Source organism: Heterodontus francisci, chromosome 38 (assembly GCF_036365525.1).
Source record: "Heterodontus francisci isolate sHetFra1 chromosome 38, sHetFra1.hap1, whole genome shotgun sequence".
Taxonomy (NCBI): Eukaryota; Metazoa; Chordata; class Chondrichthyes; order Heterodontiformes; family Heterodontidae; genus Heterodontus; species Heterodontus francisci.
The window spans coordinates 13891379-13909286 of record NC_090408.1 but is presented as its reverse complement, the minus strand read 5'-3'; the positions used below and the strand labels follow the sequence as shown (position 1 = coordinate 13909286).

General features: G+C 45.6%; 1 protein-coding gene across 5 annotated transcripts in view; it reads left to right on the top strand.

Annotated features, from left to right (window-relative positions):
• The window catches only part of adamtsl3 (ADAMTS-like 3), a 723872-nt gene that overhangs the window by 649762 nt on the left and 56202 nt on the right, over nt 1-17908 (top strand). For 4 of the 5 annotated variants that reach the window (XR_010969700.1, XR_010969699.1, XM_068017732.1 and 1 more), the window contains exons 23-25: nt 6634-6762; nt 7712-7894; nt 10182-10301. Coding sequence is in view for 3 of the 5 variants with exons in the window: in XM_068017732.1 (XP_067873833.1) it covers nt 6634-6762; nt 7712-7894; nt 10182-10301 (432 nt within the window). In the remaining 2 variants the exon portion in view is untranslated. The remainder of the gene's footprint in view (nt 1-6633; nt 6763-7711; nt 7895-10181; nt 10302-17908) is intronic. The other variant, XM_068017734.1, reaches the window with a different exon arrangement.

Below are 17908 nucleotides of genomic sequence, written 5' to 3'. Positions count from 1 at the left end.
TACTCAGTAAAAGAGCTCACAGCAGCCGGGACGTCGGTCGCTGGGGAAGGCCCACCTCTGTCCACTTAAGTGTCTAATTGGCACGTAATGCGACAGGCCTTCCCCAGAGGAGGCAATGCGGGGCTCTCACCAGCGCTTCAGCCAGTGGCCAAGACCCCGTCGCCCACATAAACACACCCCCCCCCCACCCCCCCCGCCAAATGAGTAATGTATCAAGTTGTAAATTGGAAGATTTAGTGTGATGGTGACAGGTGCCATTCTTGAGATGGTTTTTATTTTGAGGTTTTCCACTTGTTCGACAACAACAACTCATTTTTATATAATGCCTCTAACATAGTAAAATGTCCCAAGGCATTTTACTGGAGTGTTATCAAACAAACTATGACACCGAGCCATGTAAGAAGATATTATGGCAGGCAAACTAAAAGTTTGGTCAAAGTGGTAAGTTTCTATTGCACTTAACATATCCTGACGAAAGAATTCAGCCTGTTTTTACACAATAGCAAGATTAGCTTCCTGCATGTAAACACTTTGCAATTTGAGGAGACCCATTTAATTTAAAATAATGCACCAAGAAATTGCATTTAGTGTTAGTATGCTCACTTGTACACTTGAATTTCAAAATTCCAAGTAAAGTACATCAAAAATATTAAATTTTTTGGCAAAAATAAAAACAGAAAATGCTGGAAACACTCAGCAGACCAGGCAGCATCTGTGGAGAGAGAGAAACAGGGTTAATGTTTCTGGTCAATGATCTTTCATCTCTTCACAGATGCTGCCTGACTTGCTAAGCATTGTCAGCCTTTTCTGTTGTTTAAACAAACATGTAATCCTTCAGATGGACTTGGGAATGTTCTGCTTGTGTTTCAGATTTCCAGTATCTGCAGTATTTTGCTTTTGCTTTACATGTCGTGGCTACTCATGGCTAGTGTTTCAGCCATGATGGTAAACTGTACAGATTCACCAACTCAAACTTCAACTGCAGTAGTTATAGGAAAGCTTGGAATGCAAAAAAAACCCCTGGGAATCTTTGTAAATCCTATCTGGCATGGTGTGTTGGCATTGAAAAGCGCTTCTCGGTTTTCCTACTTGGCAGTCAATGTAGGAGGAGGGAGCCGGTGTCTTGGAATGCTTAGTTCCACTAAGGCTACAATGAAGTCACTGAGAACCCCTGTTTATACAGTCTGTGGCAGGTTCTGGTGAGTTTTAATGTTTTGCTAAGTACAGAGAACCCCCAGAAAAGGAGTCAAACTGGCTCGATAACTGGAGTGAAAGGTTATATTCTCAAGGCATCTTTCAAGAAATCAGAGCTTCTTACTAAGCTTGTTGGGTCAGGTTTAAGTTCACAAGGTTGGGTTTGTATATAAACAAGTCACACTCAGATCAATGCAGCACCAGCCTCTGATGTACTCAGTGACGATACCCAGACTAATGGGGATAGCATCATACAAGCAGAAAGACTGTGAGAGTAGTCGGTTACTGATGCCCTCAATAAGGCTGCCAGGGTAGCAGCCCCTCTCCATCGGTTACACAGATCTGCGTACCTCAACATCTCATCGTTTCTGTGGGCCTTCAAACTATGCCTTTTGATCAGCGGTAGCGGTGATAGTGCGAGCCGGGGGCATCCGGGAAGGTAAGTTTCACTATAAAGTACTTACCTCGTGATTCGGCGGACGCAGACACGGGGACTGCTGGGTAAGTGAACTTATATATTCGGGCAGTGGCTAAACCCGAAACACTACACGTGTAGTGTCTCCCACCCATCCTCCTCCTCTAACCAAAAAAAAAGGACTCTTGTGTGGAGGGTTTGGTAAGGTAAGGTTTTCCTTTATTTTTTTTATTCTCTGTTGTCAATTTAGAGCAGAGGGGATGGAAGCTAGGGCAGTTGCATGCTCCTTTTGCAGGATGTGGGAGGTAAGGGTCACCACTTGTGTCCCTGCTGACTTCACCTGTGAGAAGTGCACCCAACTCCAGCGCCTCACAGACTGCGTTAGGGAACTGGAGCTGGAGCTGGATGAACTTCGGATCATGCGGGAGGCTGAGGGGGTGATAGAGAGCAGTTATAGGGAAGTACTGACACCTAAGTCACAGGATAAAGGTAGCTGGGTGACCGTCAGGGGAGGGAAAGGGAATAGGCGCACAGTGCAGGGATCCCCTGTGGCCGTTCCCCTCAATAATAAGTATACCGTTTTGGATATGGTTGGGGGGGACAACCTACCAGGGGAAAGCCACAGCGGCCAGGTCTCTGGCACTGAGCCTGGCTCTGCGGCTCAGAAGGGAAGGGGGGAGAATAGGAGAGTGATAGTGATAGGAGATTCAATGGTTAGAGGAACAGACAGGAGATTCTGTGGGCGCGAACGAGACTCCCAGATGGTATGTTGCCTCCCGGGTGCCAGGGTCAGGGATGTCTCGGATCGAGTCTACAGGATTCTTAAGGGGGAGGGGGAGCAGCCAGAAGTCGTGGTACACATTGGTACCAATGACATAGCTAGGAAAAGGGATGAGGACCTGAAAAGCGAATATAGGGAGTTAGGTTGGAAGCTAAAAGGCAGGACGAGCAGAGTAGTAATCTTAGGATTGATACCACGTGCTAGTGAGGCTAGAAACAGAGAGCAAGTGCAGCTGAACACGTGGCTACAGAACTGGTGTAGGAGGGAGGGCTTCAGTTATGTGGATCATTGGGATACCTTCTGGGGAAGGTGGGACCTGTACAAGAAGGACGGGTTGCATCTGAACTGGAGGGGCACCAATATCCTGGGTGGGAGGTTTGCGAGAGCTCTTCGGGAGGGTTTAAACTAGTTTGGCAGGGGGATGGGAACCGGAGCTGCGGAACAGTGGATGGGGTAGCTGTTGAACAGGCAGATACAGAGTGTAGAGAGTCTGTGAGGAAGGTTAGACAGTTGACAGGGCAAAGTTGCAGCCAGTATGATGGGTTGAAGTGTGTCTATTTTAACACAAGAGGTGTCAGGAATAAGGGTGATGAACTTAGAGCATGGATCAGTACTTGGAGCTACGATGTTGTGGCCATTACAGAGACTTGGATATCACAGGGGCAGGAATGGATGTTGGATGTTCCGGGGTTTAGATGTTTCAAAAGGAATAGGGAGGGAGGTAAAAGAGGTGGGGGAGTGGCATTGCTAATCAGGGATAGTATAACAGCTGCAGAAAGCGAGGTCGTCGAGGAGGGTTTGTCTACTGAGTCATTATGGGTGGAAGTCAGAAACAGGAAAGGAGCAGTCACTTTATTGGGAGTTTTCTATAGACCCCCCAATAGCAACAGAGACATGGAGGAACAGATTGGGAGGCAGATTTTGGAAAGGTGCAGAAGTAACAGGGTTGTTGTCATGGGTGACTTCAACTTCCCTAATATTGATTGGAACCTCCTTAGTGCAAATAGTTTGGATGGAGCAGTTTTTGTCAGGTGTGTCCAGGAAGGTTTCCTGACTCAATATGTAGATAGGCCGACTAGAGGGGAGGCTATGTTGGATTTGGTGCTTGGCAACGAACCAGGCCAGGTGGCAGATCTCTCGGTGGGAGAACATTTCGGTGATAGTGATCACAACTCCCTGACCTTTACTATAGTCATGGAGAGGGACAGGAGCAGACAGGATGGGAAAATATTAAATTGGGGGAGGGGGAATTACAATACTATTAGGCAGGAACTGGGGAGCATAAATTGGGAACAGATGTTCTCAGTGAAATGCACAACAGAAATGTGGAGGTTGTTTAGGGAGCACTTGCTGCGACTGCTGGATAGGTTTGTCCTGATGAGGCAAGGAAGGGATGGTAGGGTGAAGGAACCTTGGATGACAAGAGATGTGGAACAGCTAGTCAAGAGGAAGAAGAAAGCTTACTTAAGGTTGAGGAAGCAAGGATCAGACAGGGCTCTAGAGGGTTACAAGGTAGCCAGGAAGGAACTGAAGAATGGACTTAGGAGAGCTAGAAAGGGACATGAAAAAGTCTTGGCGGGTAGGATTAAGGAAAATCCCAAGGCGTTCTACACTTATGTGAGGAACAAGAGGATGGCCAGAGTGAGGGTAGGGCCGATCAGGGATAGTGGAGGGAACTTGTGCCTGGAGTCGGAGGAGGTAGGGGAGGTCCCAAATGAATACTTTGCTTCAGTATTCACTAGTGAGAGGGACCTGGTTGTTTGTGAGGACAGCGTGAAACAGGCTGATATGCTCGAACAGGTTGATGTTAAGAGGGAGGATGTGCTGGAAACTTTGAAAGACATGAGGACAGATAAGTCCCTGGGGCCAGACGGGATATACCCAAGGTTATTACGGGAAGCGAGGGAAGAGATTGCCGCGCCTTTGGCGATGATCTTTGCGTCCTCACTGTCCACTGGAGTAGTACCAGATGATTGGAGGGTGGCAAATGTTATTCCCTTGTTCAAGAAAGGGAATAGGGATAACCCTGGGAATTATAGACCAGTTAGTCTTATGTCGGTAGTGGGCAAATTATTGGAGAGGATTCTGAGAGACAAGATTTATGATTATTTGGAAAAGCATGGTTTGATTAGAGACAGTCAGCATGGCTTTGTGAGGGGCAGGTCATGCCTCACAAGCCTTATTGAATTCTTTGAAGATGTGACAAAACACATTGATGAAGGAAGAGCAGTGGATGTGGTGTATATGGATTTTAGCAAGGCGTTTGATAAGGTAGGCTCATTCAGAAAGTAAGGAGGCATGGGATACAGGGAAAGTTGGCTGTCTGGATACAGAATTGGCTGGCTCATAGAAGATAGAGGGTGATAGTAGATGGAAAGTATTCAGCCTGGAGCTCGGTGACCAGTGGTGTTCCGCAGGGATCTGTTCTGGGACCTCTGCTCTTTGTGATTTTTATAAATGACTTGGATGAGGAAGTGGAAGGCTGGTTTAGCAAGTTTGCCGATGACACGAAGGTTGCTGGAGTTGTGGATAATGTGGAAGGCTGTTGTAGGTTGCAACGGGACATTGACAGGATGCAGAGCTGGGCTGAGAAGTGGCAGATGGAGTTCAACCTGGAAAAGTGTGAAGTGATTCATTTTGGAAGGTCGAATTTGAATGCAGAATACAGGCTTAAAGACAGGATTCTTGGTAGTGTGGAGGAACAGAGGGATATTGGGGTCCATGTCCATAGATCGCTCAAAGTTGCCACCCAAGTTGATAGGGTTGTTAAGAAGGTGTATGGTGTGTTGGCTTTCATTAACAGGGGGATTGAGTTTAAGAGCTGCAAGGTTATGCTGCAGCTCTATAAGGCCCTGGTTAGACCACACTTGGAATATTGTGTTCAGTTCTGGTCGCCTCATTATAGGAAGGATGTGGAAGCTTTAGAGAGGGTGCAGAGGAGATTTACCAGGATGCTGCCTGGACTGGAGGGCATGTCTTACGAAGAAAGGTTGAGGGTGCTAGGGCTTTTCTCATTGGAACGAAGAAGGATGAGAGGTGACTTGATAGAGGGGTACAAGATGATGAGAGGCATAGATAGAGTGGATAGCCAGAGACTTTTTCCCAGGGTGGAAAGGGCTATCACCAGGGGGCATAATTTTAAGGTGATTGGAGGAAGGTTTAGGGGAGATGTCAGAGGTAGGTTCTTTACACAGAGAGTGGTGGGTGCGTGGAATGCACTGCCAGCGGTGGTAGTAGAAACAGATACATTAGGGACATTTAAGCGACTCTTGGATAGGTACATGGATGATAGTAGAATGAAGGGTATGTAAGTAGTTTGATCTTAGAGTAGGTTAAAGGTTCGGTACAACATCGTGGGCCGAAGGGCCTGTACTGTGCTGTACTGTTCTATGTTCTATGTTCTTGGAATTTTTGGTTCTTGGGAACAGGCTTTTTGTCTGTGAATAAAAGCCACCCTGGTTGTGCGTAAAAAGCAGCAGCACATTTGGAACTGCTACACAACGTGGCTCTTAGAACCACAGCCGACATAGCTCAGTGTATAAAAGCAAAATACTGTGGATGCTGGAAATCGGAAATAAAAACAGTAAGTGCTGGAAATACTCAACAGGTCTGGCCGCATCTGTGGAGAGAGAAGCAGAGTTAACGTTTCAGGTCAGTGATCCTTCTTCAGAACAGTGTATAGTCAGTGTACAGGACCATGCTTAAGGTAAACTTCCACAAGTTCATTTATTTTGAAACTTACTACAAGGTGAGTGGACTTTCAGTCAGAGCTGCGATGTTAACTAGATACTGAATGTGACACTGAGATGTGAGCCAAGTCTAGGCAAAGATAAGCACCTAGGAAGTTTTACTTTGTTAAAGGCACTATATAAATGCATGCTGTTGTTGTTGATAGTTCATACTTCAGCACCTAGTATGTGGAGCAAGCATGGACATTTTGGAGGGACAGCCTCTTTGTGAGTTATTAAATGAGATACATGTTCATTTTTCTCCAAAGAGCAACCTGTAACTGCAGAGCAGCAATTATATTCATTACTGTTTCAATTCAAAGATTGGATTTAAAGGATTGCTGAGCCTTGTAAAGGCTTGCTTTGGCCATCTTTCTGTTTTTATTTAAATAAGCACAGTTAACTTTGCATTTGCCTCATTGTACAGGAGTATAAGTGACCACTCATGGAATTAATCTATTATAATGTTTCAACTTTGTAATTTATGCAAATTATGATTTTTGATGTGTTACCAGAAACCCCGGTCATCAGATTTTCCAGAGAAAATGTCACAAATCTTACAACATGGCATTTAACAGCACCCGTTGGAAGTGCTCTATTTGCCAGACTCGGGGCGATGATCACCATTACTTGTCCCGTTGAAGGTGAGTGAAACAGTTGGGATTCTTTGCAACATTTTTTTGAAAAGAGTTTGTATTATATGTTTAATTAATTGTAAAATTTTACAGCACGGAAGGAAGCCCATCGAGCCTTGTGCCATCGCTCTGAAGGAGCCATCCAATTAGTTTCATCCTCTCCACCTTCCCAGTATCATTTAAAAAAAACTTTTTTCAATATTTAGTTACTTTCCTTTTAGCAGCTAATATGGGTGCTGTTTCCCCCACTGTTTCTGAGAGGGCACTCTATCCCCTAACTATCCTCTGCAGAAAATAAATTCTCCTTTCCATCTGTTCTTCTGGCATTGATCTTAATTTATTCCCTCTAGTTACTGACTCACCAACCAATAGAAATAGTTTTGTTCCAATTTGCCTTTCTAAAATCCCTGATAATTCGAAGAACTCTATCAGATTGTTGAACATTCTGATTAACCTATGTTACAACAGTGACTACATTTCAAAAGTACTTCACCTTGGGACATCCTAAGGTTGTGAAAATACTGTATAATTACACGTCTTTCTTTTTAATGCTTCACAAATTTGTATGGCATTAGTCTGTCTCATACTTACAAGAACATATTAACTGCTAATATCACCATAAGTAATTGCATTTTAAAATCATATTCCGTGCAACTTGAGCAAAAAGTGAGTTTGGGTCATGTTCCATTCTATAACATGCTGTTAAAACGCAGCGTGAATTAAGATGCTAAATAGAAACCTACATTTGTAAATATGAATTTCATGAGAAATAAAAGCTGAAAATGCTGGAAATATTCAGCAGGTCTGGCAGCACCTGTGGAGAGAGAAACAGAGTTAAGGTTTCAGGTCGATGACCTTTCTTCAGAACTGCATGAGAAATACTTTCCTTAGAAACATGGTGTCATGAGATTTTATTAGAGTACCTAGAGAGTCAGTAATGTGTTCTTTGTGCCAACAGGTGTGCCTGAACCAAAGGTTACATGGCAAAAGAAAGGTGGTTTGTTGGGTAACAATTCTGTTGTGCTTCAGAATGGTTCTCTGGTGCTGATGAATGTGACACTTAGAAATCGTGGAACCTATGTGTGTATAGCCACAAATAATATTGGACAAGCAACTGTATCCACATTTCTTAAACTAGCTGGTAGGTTTTTCATATTATTACTTCGTGCAGCATGCCATGATTTACAAAAGGAAATATAGGCAATATGGTGGGATATCGGTTTGTAAGTTGAGGGGTGATAGATATAGGACAGATGTCAGAGGTAGTTTCTTTACTCAGAGAGTAGTAGGGGCGTGAAACGCCCTGCCTGCAACAGTAGTAGACTCGCCAACTTTAAGGACATTTAAGTGGTCATTGGATAGACATATGGATGAAAATGGAATAGTGTAGGTCAGATGGTTTCACAGGTCGGCGCAACATCGAGGGCCGAAGGGCCTGTACTGCGCTGTAATGTTCTAATTCTAATTCTAATTCTATCCATTATCCACTGGACCAAATCGGACGGAAAGTCATTCCCAGACTACTCTTATGTGCTTTACAATGGCCAGTTTTAAAGTGGTATTAGCAGAGACTTGGATCAGGGTTGGGGATCAAATCAATCACCTGCCCACTTACCCATGGACAATGTATGCAGTGATAGAACAGAGAAAGGGGAAACAATGGGCTCGATTTTGTGCAGGAGGCAGGGATCCCAGCACGGGACGGAAAGTCGGTGGGAACCCTGCCTCTGCATTTTTTTCAGAACCCTGGAGCAATCCTCCGGTCTTTTGGAGTCAAAGTTTAAGGAGGCGGGATCCCCGTCCCTTTAAAGACTTTAAAGGGCCGGGAATCTCGCCACCAAAAGCTGCCGACCAGTCAAGAGGGCCAGAAGTTCAGCAGTATCGTCTGCGCCACCAGGAGCAGTGGCCACTGCTGGTACTGCAGAGGCCTTGGACCCAGGCCCAGCGCTGGAACCCCGGAGAAGAGGCGGAGTTGCCGGGCCCAGCCCGGAAGCAGGTGGGGATGTGAGTGTTCGGTCCAGGAGGAGCGGGGTCCTGGGGGGGCACAGTGGTTCCCGGTTTGGGTTCTCCGTGGGCCGCAAATTGCCCACAAAGGTTGCTCCCTACCAAGCCAACAAGGAGGGTGCCTCATTTTCCAAGGCAAATCCACTATTAAGATCCCAGAGCTGGCAGGAGGAGGCCCTTATTTGGCCTCTGGGCGGAAAGGTCATGGTTGGCCTATCCCGCCCCCGAGAGAATCGGAACCGGGATTCCTGGCGTTGAGTTCCATGGCGGACAATTCTGCCCTGATTCTCCGCCTGAGCCCCCACCCCCTTCCCACCCCTGCCACAAAACCCACCATCGGGATGGGAACAAAATCCAGCCCCACAAGTTTAATAAAATAATTTTAAAAAACCACTGAGCCTCAGGAAGTCACTGAATTAATGATGTAACATTCATAACTACATAACTGTTATTACATAAGACCCATGATGTTGAGTCCATCCTTTTTGTGTAGTTCTGGGGTTTCTGGGCCCGGCAACTCCACCTCACCTACCTCTTCTCAGATAGTTTGGTCTGTGAGGACTGCGGTAGTAGCAGGGGCTGTCGTGGTTGAGGTTTTCTAGCAGCAGAGCAAGCGAGATCTGAAAGGCTAAGTACCGTCTTTTCCCTATAGCCGCTACTGCACTGAAAGGCCCCAACAATGGAAGCTATTGCTGCTGCTGCAGGCCTGGTGCAAGCAGGCTTTACTGGGGGTACATCCAAACCAAGATAATGACCTGATCCACCAAACTTTGTTATTGTAACATCTGAATAAGTAACTGCATTTTGCGCAACTAGGAAAATTGGCCTTAATATCTGTTGTCCCTCAACTACAGGCTATGAAATGTTCCTGAAATATTACTAGTTTATTTATGATATCGATATATTTGTGCTTATGCCATGTGATTCTGAGATGGACTTTCGTGTCAGTGAGTTCTGGACAGATTATACCCTGTGTAATCTCCAGAAGAGCAGAATGGCAGGACTAAAATGGTAGAGACATGGGGCTGAATTTTCGCTTTGGGGGCAGGAAATAGGAGCTGACACTGTTTCCAGGTCCTAAACCCATCTCAGCTGCTGGGGAAAACAATCATTGACCTGGAATCTTGACCTATTAAATGGAGCATTTTGCAAATGTAAATTGATCAATAATAGATTGTTCCATCTAAGTTAGTGAGAAAAGTATCTGCAACAGTTTGATTCTTTGTCAAAGTGCACCTCCTATTAGCCAGCCAGAAAAATGTCATAGAGAATGTCCCATGGAGCACATTGTTGCCTTGGCCTTCCTGGTGAAGAAGAGAATATTGTACCAAGAAGCAAGAGTGGGAGAGTTAGAGATGAAATTTGACGAAAAAGATAATGGAAAAAAATCTCTCAACAGATTCTTACTTAAAATTTTCATTTAGAGCCAAGAAATGTTCTTCCAACTGCGGCAATCCGTCAAATCAAGGGAAGAAAGCGGGTCTTAATGGCATCGCAGGTTGGCACGCCAGTTACAGTTAAACAAGGAGATGTGTTACGTATAGGTGGGTTTGTGTTTCTCTTTCTCCAAAATGTACAGTGCATCAGTGACGGCCTGCTTTCAATGGTTTATGTTTAAAAATATTAAATTTGTCAATGTACTTTATGGGAACAATTAATTAAATTAATTGCTAAACCTTTCTGTCTACTAATTACACTGGTCTGTTTTTAGAATCCAACTTTCAAAGCTTTTTGCCTCTATGGAAATAAATGTCTCGAAAACCTCTGGGAAAAACTTATGCAGCTAGTTTGTAACACTGGGGCAATCTTTGATGTAAATTAGTTCTAAATATTTAAGAATGGATGCATATCTAGATGGAAAGGTAATTAGCTAATAGCACTCAATTCTCCAAAGCCTATTTCCATATAATGCAAAGCTCCAATTACAGACTTGGGTATATACAGAGAGATAGCCTTGTGGTGGGATTGGATAATTTTGTGTTGCTGATGGGAACATTTGAAGGCAAGTGACAGAATCGAGGAACAAATGTATTTGTGCACTTTGGAAAGACTTAAAAAGCATTTTAGCACATTGGCAGTTGTTGCCAATATATAAAGGGGAGCAGTAGTGAGCAAAAATGAAGGGAAAGGAAATTCAATATGCAGGCACAAATCTCAAAGTACTGGAGGAGGCTAGCAACTGCCCCTGTTTGATAGTCCTGGAGTCGAGGTGCTGCTCCCTGAGACAGTTATGAGGAAAGTTACTCTGTTTGCAACTTTGCAACACCAATCCGATATGTTAGCATTGCAATATACCTGGAAGCAGTACCTCTGTCTGCAGATGCAGCTGTGAGGGTGCTGCCAGGTTTTAATTATTCATTCTTGGGATGTGGATGTTGCGAGCAAGGCACAGTTCAGTACAATTGAGTGATTTGCTAGATCATTTCAAAATGTCAACAGTCAACTGCACTGGAGTTATTATAACACCACTCTTATGTTCTTTGAATATTATAATTAAGATCCAGTGTATTTTAAGACTGACGCTGCCTTTGTTTCAAATTTATACTAAGAACATAATGGAGGCAATTTTACTGATCTTTTCCCCTCCGGGGCATCCAATCACTGGGTGAATGGATGAAAAAGAGTGTTTCAGTCCGCTGTGTGGATCCCTGTCCCCTTTGCATTGTTTGGAGTTTCTTAAGGGAAAATGAACAGGGTCAACACTTGCAATAGGCACAGGCTTAATGATGTTGTGATGTTGAGGCATGGAAGTTATTCTTATGTGTCAGCTTTGGCTCAGTGGTAGCTTTCTCCATTCTGAATCAGAAGGGTATGAATTCAATACACACTGCAAACACTTGAATGCATAATTTAGGCTGGCATTTCAGTCTAGTACTGAAGGAGTGCTGTACTGTCAGAGGTGCCGCCTTTTGGATGAGTTGTTGAGCTGAAGCCCTGTCCGCCATCTCAGATGGACGGAAAAGATCCTACGGCACTAGTTGAAGCCGGTGTCCTGGCCAAAATTTGTCCTGCAACTAACATCACCAAAAACAGATTATCTGCTTATGTATCTTCTTGCTGTTTGGTGGGATCTTGCAGTGCGCAAATTGGCTGCCCTGTTTTCCTAAAGGACGACAGTGACTACAAGTGCTTTGGGAGGTCCTGAGGTTGTGAAAGGTGCTATATAAATGAAAATCCTTTCCTTTCCTTTTCCCAGTCCTTCCTCCTCAAGTTCCTGCTCTCACGGCCATGGGTCTAGGGCACCCGCAATCCTGAGCAGTGGGGGCTTGTGCCAGCACTCATCTCAGATCAGACGGTCTGAGGAAATAAGGCAGCAAAAGTTGAAGAGGAGCCCCAAGGTAAATTTAAAGTCTTTTTTGCTGCTCACAGTACAACTCGAAGCCATCATCTGCTGCTCTCCAGGTCAATGGCCAGAACTCAGCTGTCGGCCTCTCAGATGTCAAGCTGAGGTTTTCAGCCCTGTTTTCTAGTGCCATGCTCAGCCAGGAGGAGTTGGCCTGCACCAGGGTATGCCCTCAGTTATTGGCATCAATTGAGAGGAAATTTAGGACAGGCACAGAGCTACAGTGTCTATTCAGTCCAGACAGTGGGTCGGGAAAATCAATGCAGTGTTTTTTTTATTCTTTCATCCCTAATTACCCTTGAGAAGGTGGTGGTGATCCCCCTTCTTGAACCACTGCAGTCCACCTGGTGTAGGTACACCCACAATGCTGTTCGGAAGGGATTTCCAGGTTTTGACCCAGCAACAGTGGAGGAACGGCGATATTGTTCCAAGGCAGGATGGTATGTGACTTGGAGGGGGACTTGCAGGTGGTGGTGTTCCCATGCATCTGCTGCCCTTGTCCTTCTAGGAGATAGAGATTATGGGCTTGGAAGATGCTGTCGATGGAGGCTTGGCGAGTTGCTGCAGTGCATCCTGTATATGGTACACACTTCTACCATTGTGTGTCAGTGGTGGAGGGAATGACTGTTTAAGGTGGTGGATGAGGTGCCAATCAAGCGGGCTGGTTTGTCCTGAATGGTGTCGAGCTTCGTGAGTGTTGTTGGAGCTGCACTCCTCCTGGCAAGTGGAGAATATTCCATCACACTCCTGACTTGTGCCTTGTAGATGGTGGAAAGACTTTGGGGAGTCAGGAGGTGAGCTACTCACCACTGAATTCCCAGCCTCTGTCCTGCTCTTAGACCCAGTATTAATGTGGCTGATCCAGTTCAGTTTCTAGCCAGCGGTAACCCCCAGGATGTTGATGTGGGAGATTCAGCGATGGTAATGCCGTTAAATGTCAAGGGGAGAAGGTTAGATTTTCTCTTTTTGGAGGTGGTCATTGTCTGGCACTTGTGTGGCGCGAATGTTACTTGCCACTTATCATCCCAGTGGCCGTGGTGGAATGCAAACTGAGCATCAGTGAGCAGGTTATTGCAGTGTAAGTGCCACTTGATAGCTTCCATCTCTGCTGATGTTCGAGAGTAAATTGATGGGACGGTAATTGGCTAGATTGCATTTGCCCTGCTTTTTGTGGACAGGACATACCTGGGCAATTTTCCACATTTTCAGGTAGATGCCAGTGTTGTAGCTGTTCTGTAACAGCTTGGCTATGTGTGCCGCAAGTTCTGGAGCACAAGTATTAAGTACTATGGCCAGGATGTTATCAGGGCTCATTGCCTTTGACGTATCCAGCGCCTTCATCCATTTCTCAATATCACATGGAGTGAATCAAATTGGCTGAAGACTGGCATCTTTGATGCTGGGAACCTCAAGAGGAGACTGTGATGGATCATCCACTTGTCACTTCTGGCTGAAGATGGTTGCAAATGCTTCAGCCTTGTCTTTGGCACTGACATTCTGGGCTCCCCCATCATTGAGGATGGGGATGTTTGGGGTCCTTCCAGTTAGTTGTTTAATTGTCCACCATCATTCATGACTGAATGTGGCAGGACTGCAGAGCTTTGATCTGACCCGTTGGGGATCGCTTTGCTCTTTCTATCACATGCTGCTTCCGCTGTTTATCATGAATGTAGTCCTGTGTTGTAGCTTCACCAGTTTGGCACCTCATTTTTAGGTATCCCTCCTGCTATTCCTGGCAAGTTTTCCTGCACTCCTCATTGAATCAGGGTTGACCCCTGGCTTGATGGTAATGGTAGAGTGAGGGTTTTGCTGGGCATTGAAGGTCCCCCACCCAGGTTGTGGTTGAATACAATTGTGCTTCTGCTGATGGTCCACAGCGTTTCGTGGGTGCCCAATTTTGAGCTACCAGATCTGTCTCGAATCTCTGCCATTTAGCATGGTGATAGTGCCACACAACACGATGGGCAGTATCCTTCATGTGAAGTCGGGGTCTTCATCTTCACAAGGACTGTGTAATGTTCACTCTTACCAATACTGTCATGGACAGGTGCATCTGCAACAGATAGATTGGTGAGAGTGACATTTTTCCACCTTGTTGATTCCCTCACAACCTGCCGCAGACCCAGTCGAGCAGATATGTCCTTCAGGACCTTGCCAGCTCTGACAGTAGTGATACTACTGAGCCACTTTTGGTGTTGGACATTGAAATTCCCCCACCCAGAGTAAATTCTGTACCCTTGCTACCCTCAGTGCTTTTTCCAAGTTGTGTTCAGCATGGAGAAGCACTGATTCATCAGCTGAGGGGGGGTTGTAGGTGGTAATCAGCGGGAGGTTTCCTTGCCCATGTTTGACCTGATGCCATGAGACTTCATGGGGTCCAGAGTCAATGTTGAAGACTCCCAGGGTCACTCCCACCTGACTGTATACCACTGTGTCATCACCTCTGGTGTGTCTGACCTGCCAATGGGACAGGACATACCCGGGGATGGTGACTGCAGTGTCTGGGACATTGTCTGTAAGGTATGATTCCGTGAGTATGACTATGTCAGGCTGTTGCTTGACTAGTCTGTGGGATAGCTCTCCCAATTTTGGCACAAGTCCCCAGATGAGGAGGACTTTGCAGGGTCGACAGGGTAGGATGTGCCGTTGGTGTTTCCAGTGCCTAGTTCGATACCGAGTAGTTCGTCCAGATCTACAATAACACAACCACAGAATCTATAACTTTTCATGTAGTTCAAAGATTGTCATCACTCTGTATGATTTTCTCTTCTTTGGCCTCCTTATCTCGAGAGACAATGGATAAGCGCCTGGAGGTGGTCAGTGGTTTGTGAAGCAGCGCCTGGAGTGGCTATAAGGGCAATTCTAGAGTGACAGGCTCTTCCACAGGTGCTGCAGAGAAATTTGTTTGTCGGGGCTGTTACACAGTTGGCTCTCCCCTTGCGCCTGTCTTTTTTCCTGCCAACTACTAAGTCTCTTCGACTTGCCACACTCTAACCCCGTCTTTATGGCTGCCCGCCAGCTCTGGCGAACGCTGGCAACTGACTCCCATGACTTGTGATCAATGTCACAGGATTTCATGTCGCGTTTGCAGACGTCTTTAAAGCGGAGACATGGACGGCCGGTGGGTCTGATACCAGTGGCGAGCCCGCTGTACAATGTGTCTTTGGGGATCCTGCCATCGTCCATGCGGCTCACATGGCCAAGCCATCTCAAGGGCCGCTGACTCAGTAGTGTGTATAAGCTGGGGATGTTGGCCGCCTCGAGGACTTCTGTGTTGGAGATACGGTCCTGCCACCTGATGCCAAGTATTCTCCGGAGGCAGCGAAGATGGAATGAATTGAGACGTCGCTCTTGGCTGACATACATTGTCCAGGCCTCGCTGCCATAGAGCAAGGTACTGAGGACACAGGCCTGATACACTCGGACTTTTGTGTTCCTTGTCAGTGTGCCATTTTCCCACACTCTCTTGGCCAGTCTGGACATAGCAGTGGAAGCCTTTCCCATGCGCTTGTTGATTTCTGCATCTAGAGACAGGTTACTGGTGATAGTTGAGCCTAGGTAGGTGAACTCTTGAACCACTTCCAGAGCGTGGTTGCCAATATTGATGGATGGAGCATTTCTGACGTCCTGCCCCATGATGTTCGTTTTCTTGAGGCTGATGGTTAGGCCAAATTCATTGCAGGCAGCTGCAAACCTGTCGATGAGACTCTGCAGGCACTCTTCAGTGTGAGATGTTAAAGCAGCATCGTCAGCAAAGAGGAGTTCCCTGATGAGGACTTTCCGTACTTTGGACTTCGCTCTTAGATGGGCAAGGTTGAACAACCTGCCCCCTGATCTTGTGTGGAGGAAAATTCCCTCTTCTATCAGCCAGATTAACACATGAAGATTCTCACTTTGATATAGAAGATTTCCTTAACACCTTTAGCCATTGTTACCACATCCTGCAGGTGCATGCAGCTCAGGTGCTTTGTCATCTTTATCTAGCACAGCCACGATTGGCCAAAAGGCCTCCTTCCCCGTTGTATGATTCTGTACCTTTTTCTTTGATGCTGAAGTATGGAGATTGTTATGAAAATGCTTCTATATTTTTAAGTATTTATTGAGGACTCATGTTCAAATTGTGGAGATGGATTCGTTGGAAGGCTGAATATTTTATAAATGCTGGATTTTGTTTTGTTATTGACAGTTCACTGAAAGGACACTGAGTTGTTATTTGAAAACAACCTTTTCTGGAAATCATGTGCTTTAAGCTCAATAAACAACAGAAACCTTGGTGACCTGGGGAAGATGTTTACAGAGAAGCCACATGTCAAGGTTTATGGAGCTCAGGAGGTTGGCTTTCTGTTTGTGTTTTCACTTCTGAGATATTGTTTTGGTTCAGCTGGGATGTGAACTGTTTTGAAGACAGTTGGAGATCAACTTGCTAAGGAAAAAACACCCAGCTCACCTCTTTCTCTACCTCTTTGAAGACACTCTGCAAAGATCTAGTGTGAGAGAGCTAAAATCCCTGGTGCTGCATCTCTCCTGAAAAGCTGGGAAAACCTGCCAGATTAATTCTCCATGCCGCCTGAAAGAACTGCTTTAGAAAAGATTCCAGTGACCTGTCGCCATATACCCGGACGCCAGATCAACAGGGATGACTGACATCCTTCCATATCTCCTCCTATTTTCTGTAATACTTTAGCAAGTATTTGGCCAAAGTATTTTTTTGTCTTTTTTTTTGTAATGGAGCTCTGCAGAGAGAATTTCTGTATTTTTTTCAGTGTGTGTGAGTTTGTGGGCTGACAGCGGCGAGGCACACGCGCGAGATATGCTCAGCGGCTCATTTACATGGAAGGGGCAGACCTCCCACCCCTGATGATGTAGAGGGGGTGGGAGCTCCATCCCCAGCAACGACGTCCGGCCCCGCCGCACAGGTTCCGTCACCATTTTTAAAAGGCTTCAGGCCCTTTTGTGTCATTTAAATTTTTAAAGTCACAGTTTTAAAAAAAATAAAATTAGCCATTTATTCACAATTCCAATCCCCTCTCCCACCCCCCACAATGACTAATCAGTTTATTTTTTTGTCCTCTCCCATCCCAAAAAAGTAAACTCTTGATCCCAACCTTCCCCCCCAAACTTTCTTTACTTTAACCCTCAACCCCTTCCTACCATCCCCTCCACCAATCGCATTAGTTTTTGCCGTTCTGTCCCCCGCCCCGCACTGAAAACTTCACTCCTCCCCGCTTTCCACCAATGTTCCGCCTCGGCTCTCCAGGCGTGGGAATTCTGGCAGTCGGCGGAATATCAGAGCGAGATGGGCGTCACTACAAGGTAAGTCTTTATTCATGTTATTTAAATCAATTAACATATTTTAGCTAGGTCTCCATCACTGAGTGGCGGGGAGGCTGCCGCAAGGCCTTGTCGTCGCTGGTAATAGGGGGTGGGGCCTCCCTGGTGTCAAGGCTCGTGGCGGGCCTCTCCTGGAAATATTTTCCAGGCCCCCTCGACATAACCCTCGACATCGGGGGGGTGGTAAAATCCAGCCCTGTGTGTGGGATTTAAAAAAGGAACTTTCATATCTCAATCTGTGTTAACGTTTTGCTTCAGTTCTGGATAAGTCTTGTTTGATAATAAACTGACAATTTTATTGTTTATTAAAGAAACCTGGTTGGTGTATTTTATTCTGGGATAAAGAGTAGATTATATGATTTATTGAATCGGTAACTGGGTAAACATTTTAAAAGTATATGTTGTGACCTGCGGAGAAGTGGAACTAGAAAGGCTGTGTTTGCTGACAATGCACCCACTAGGTGGTGCAGTACTTGC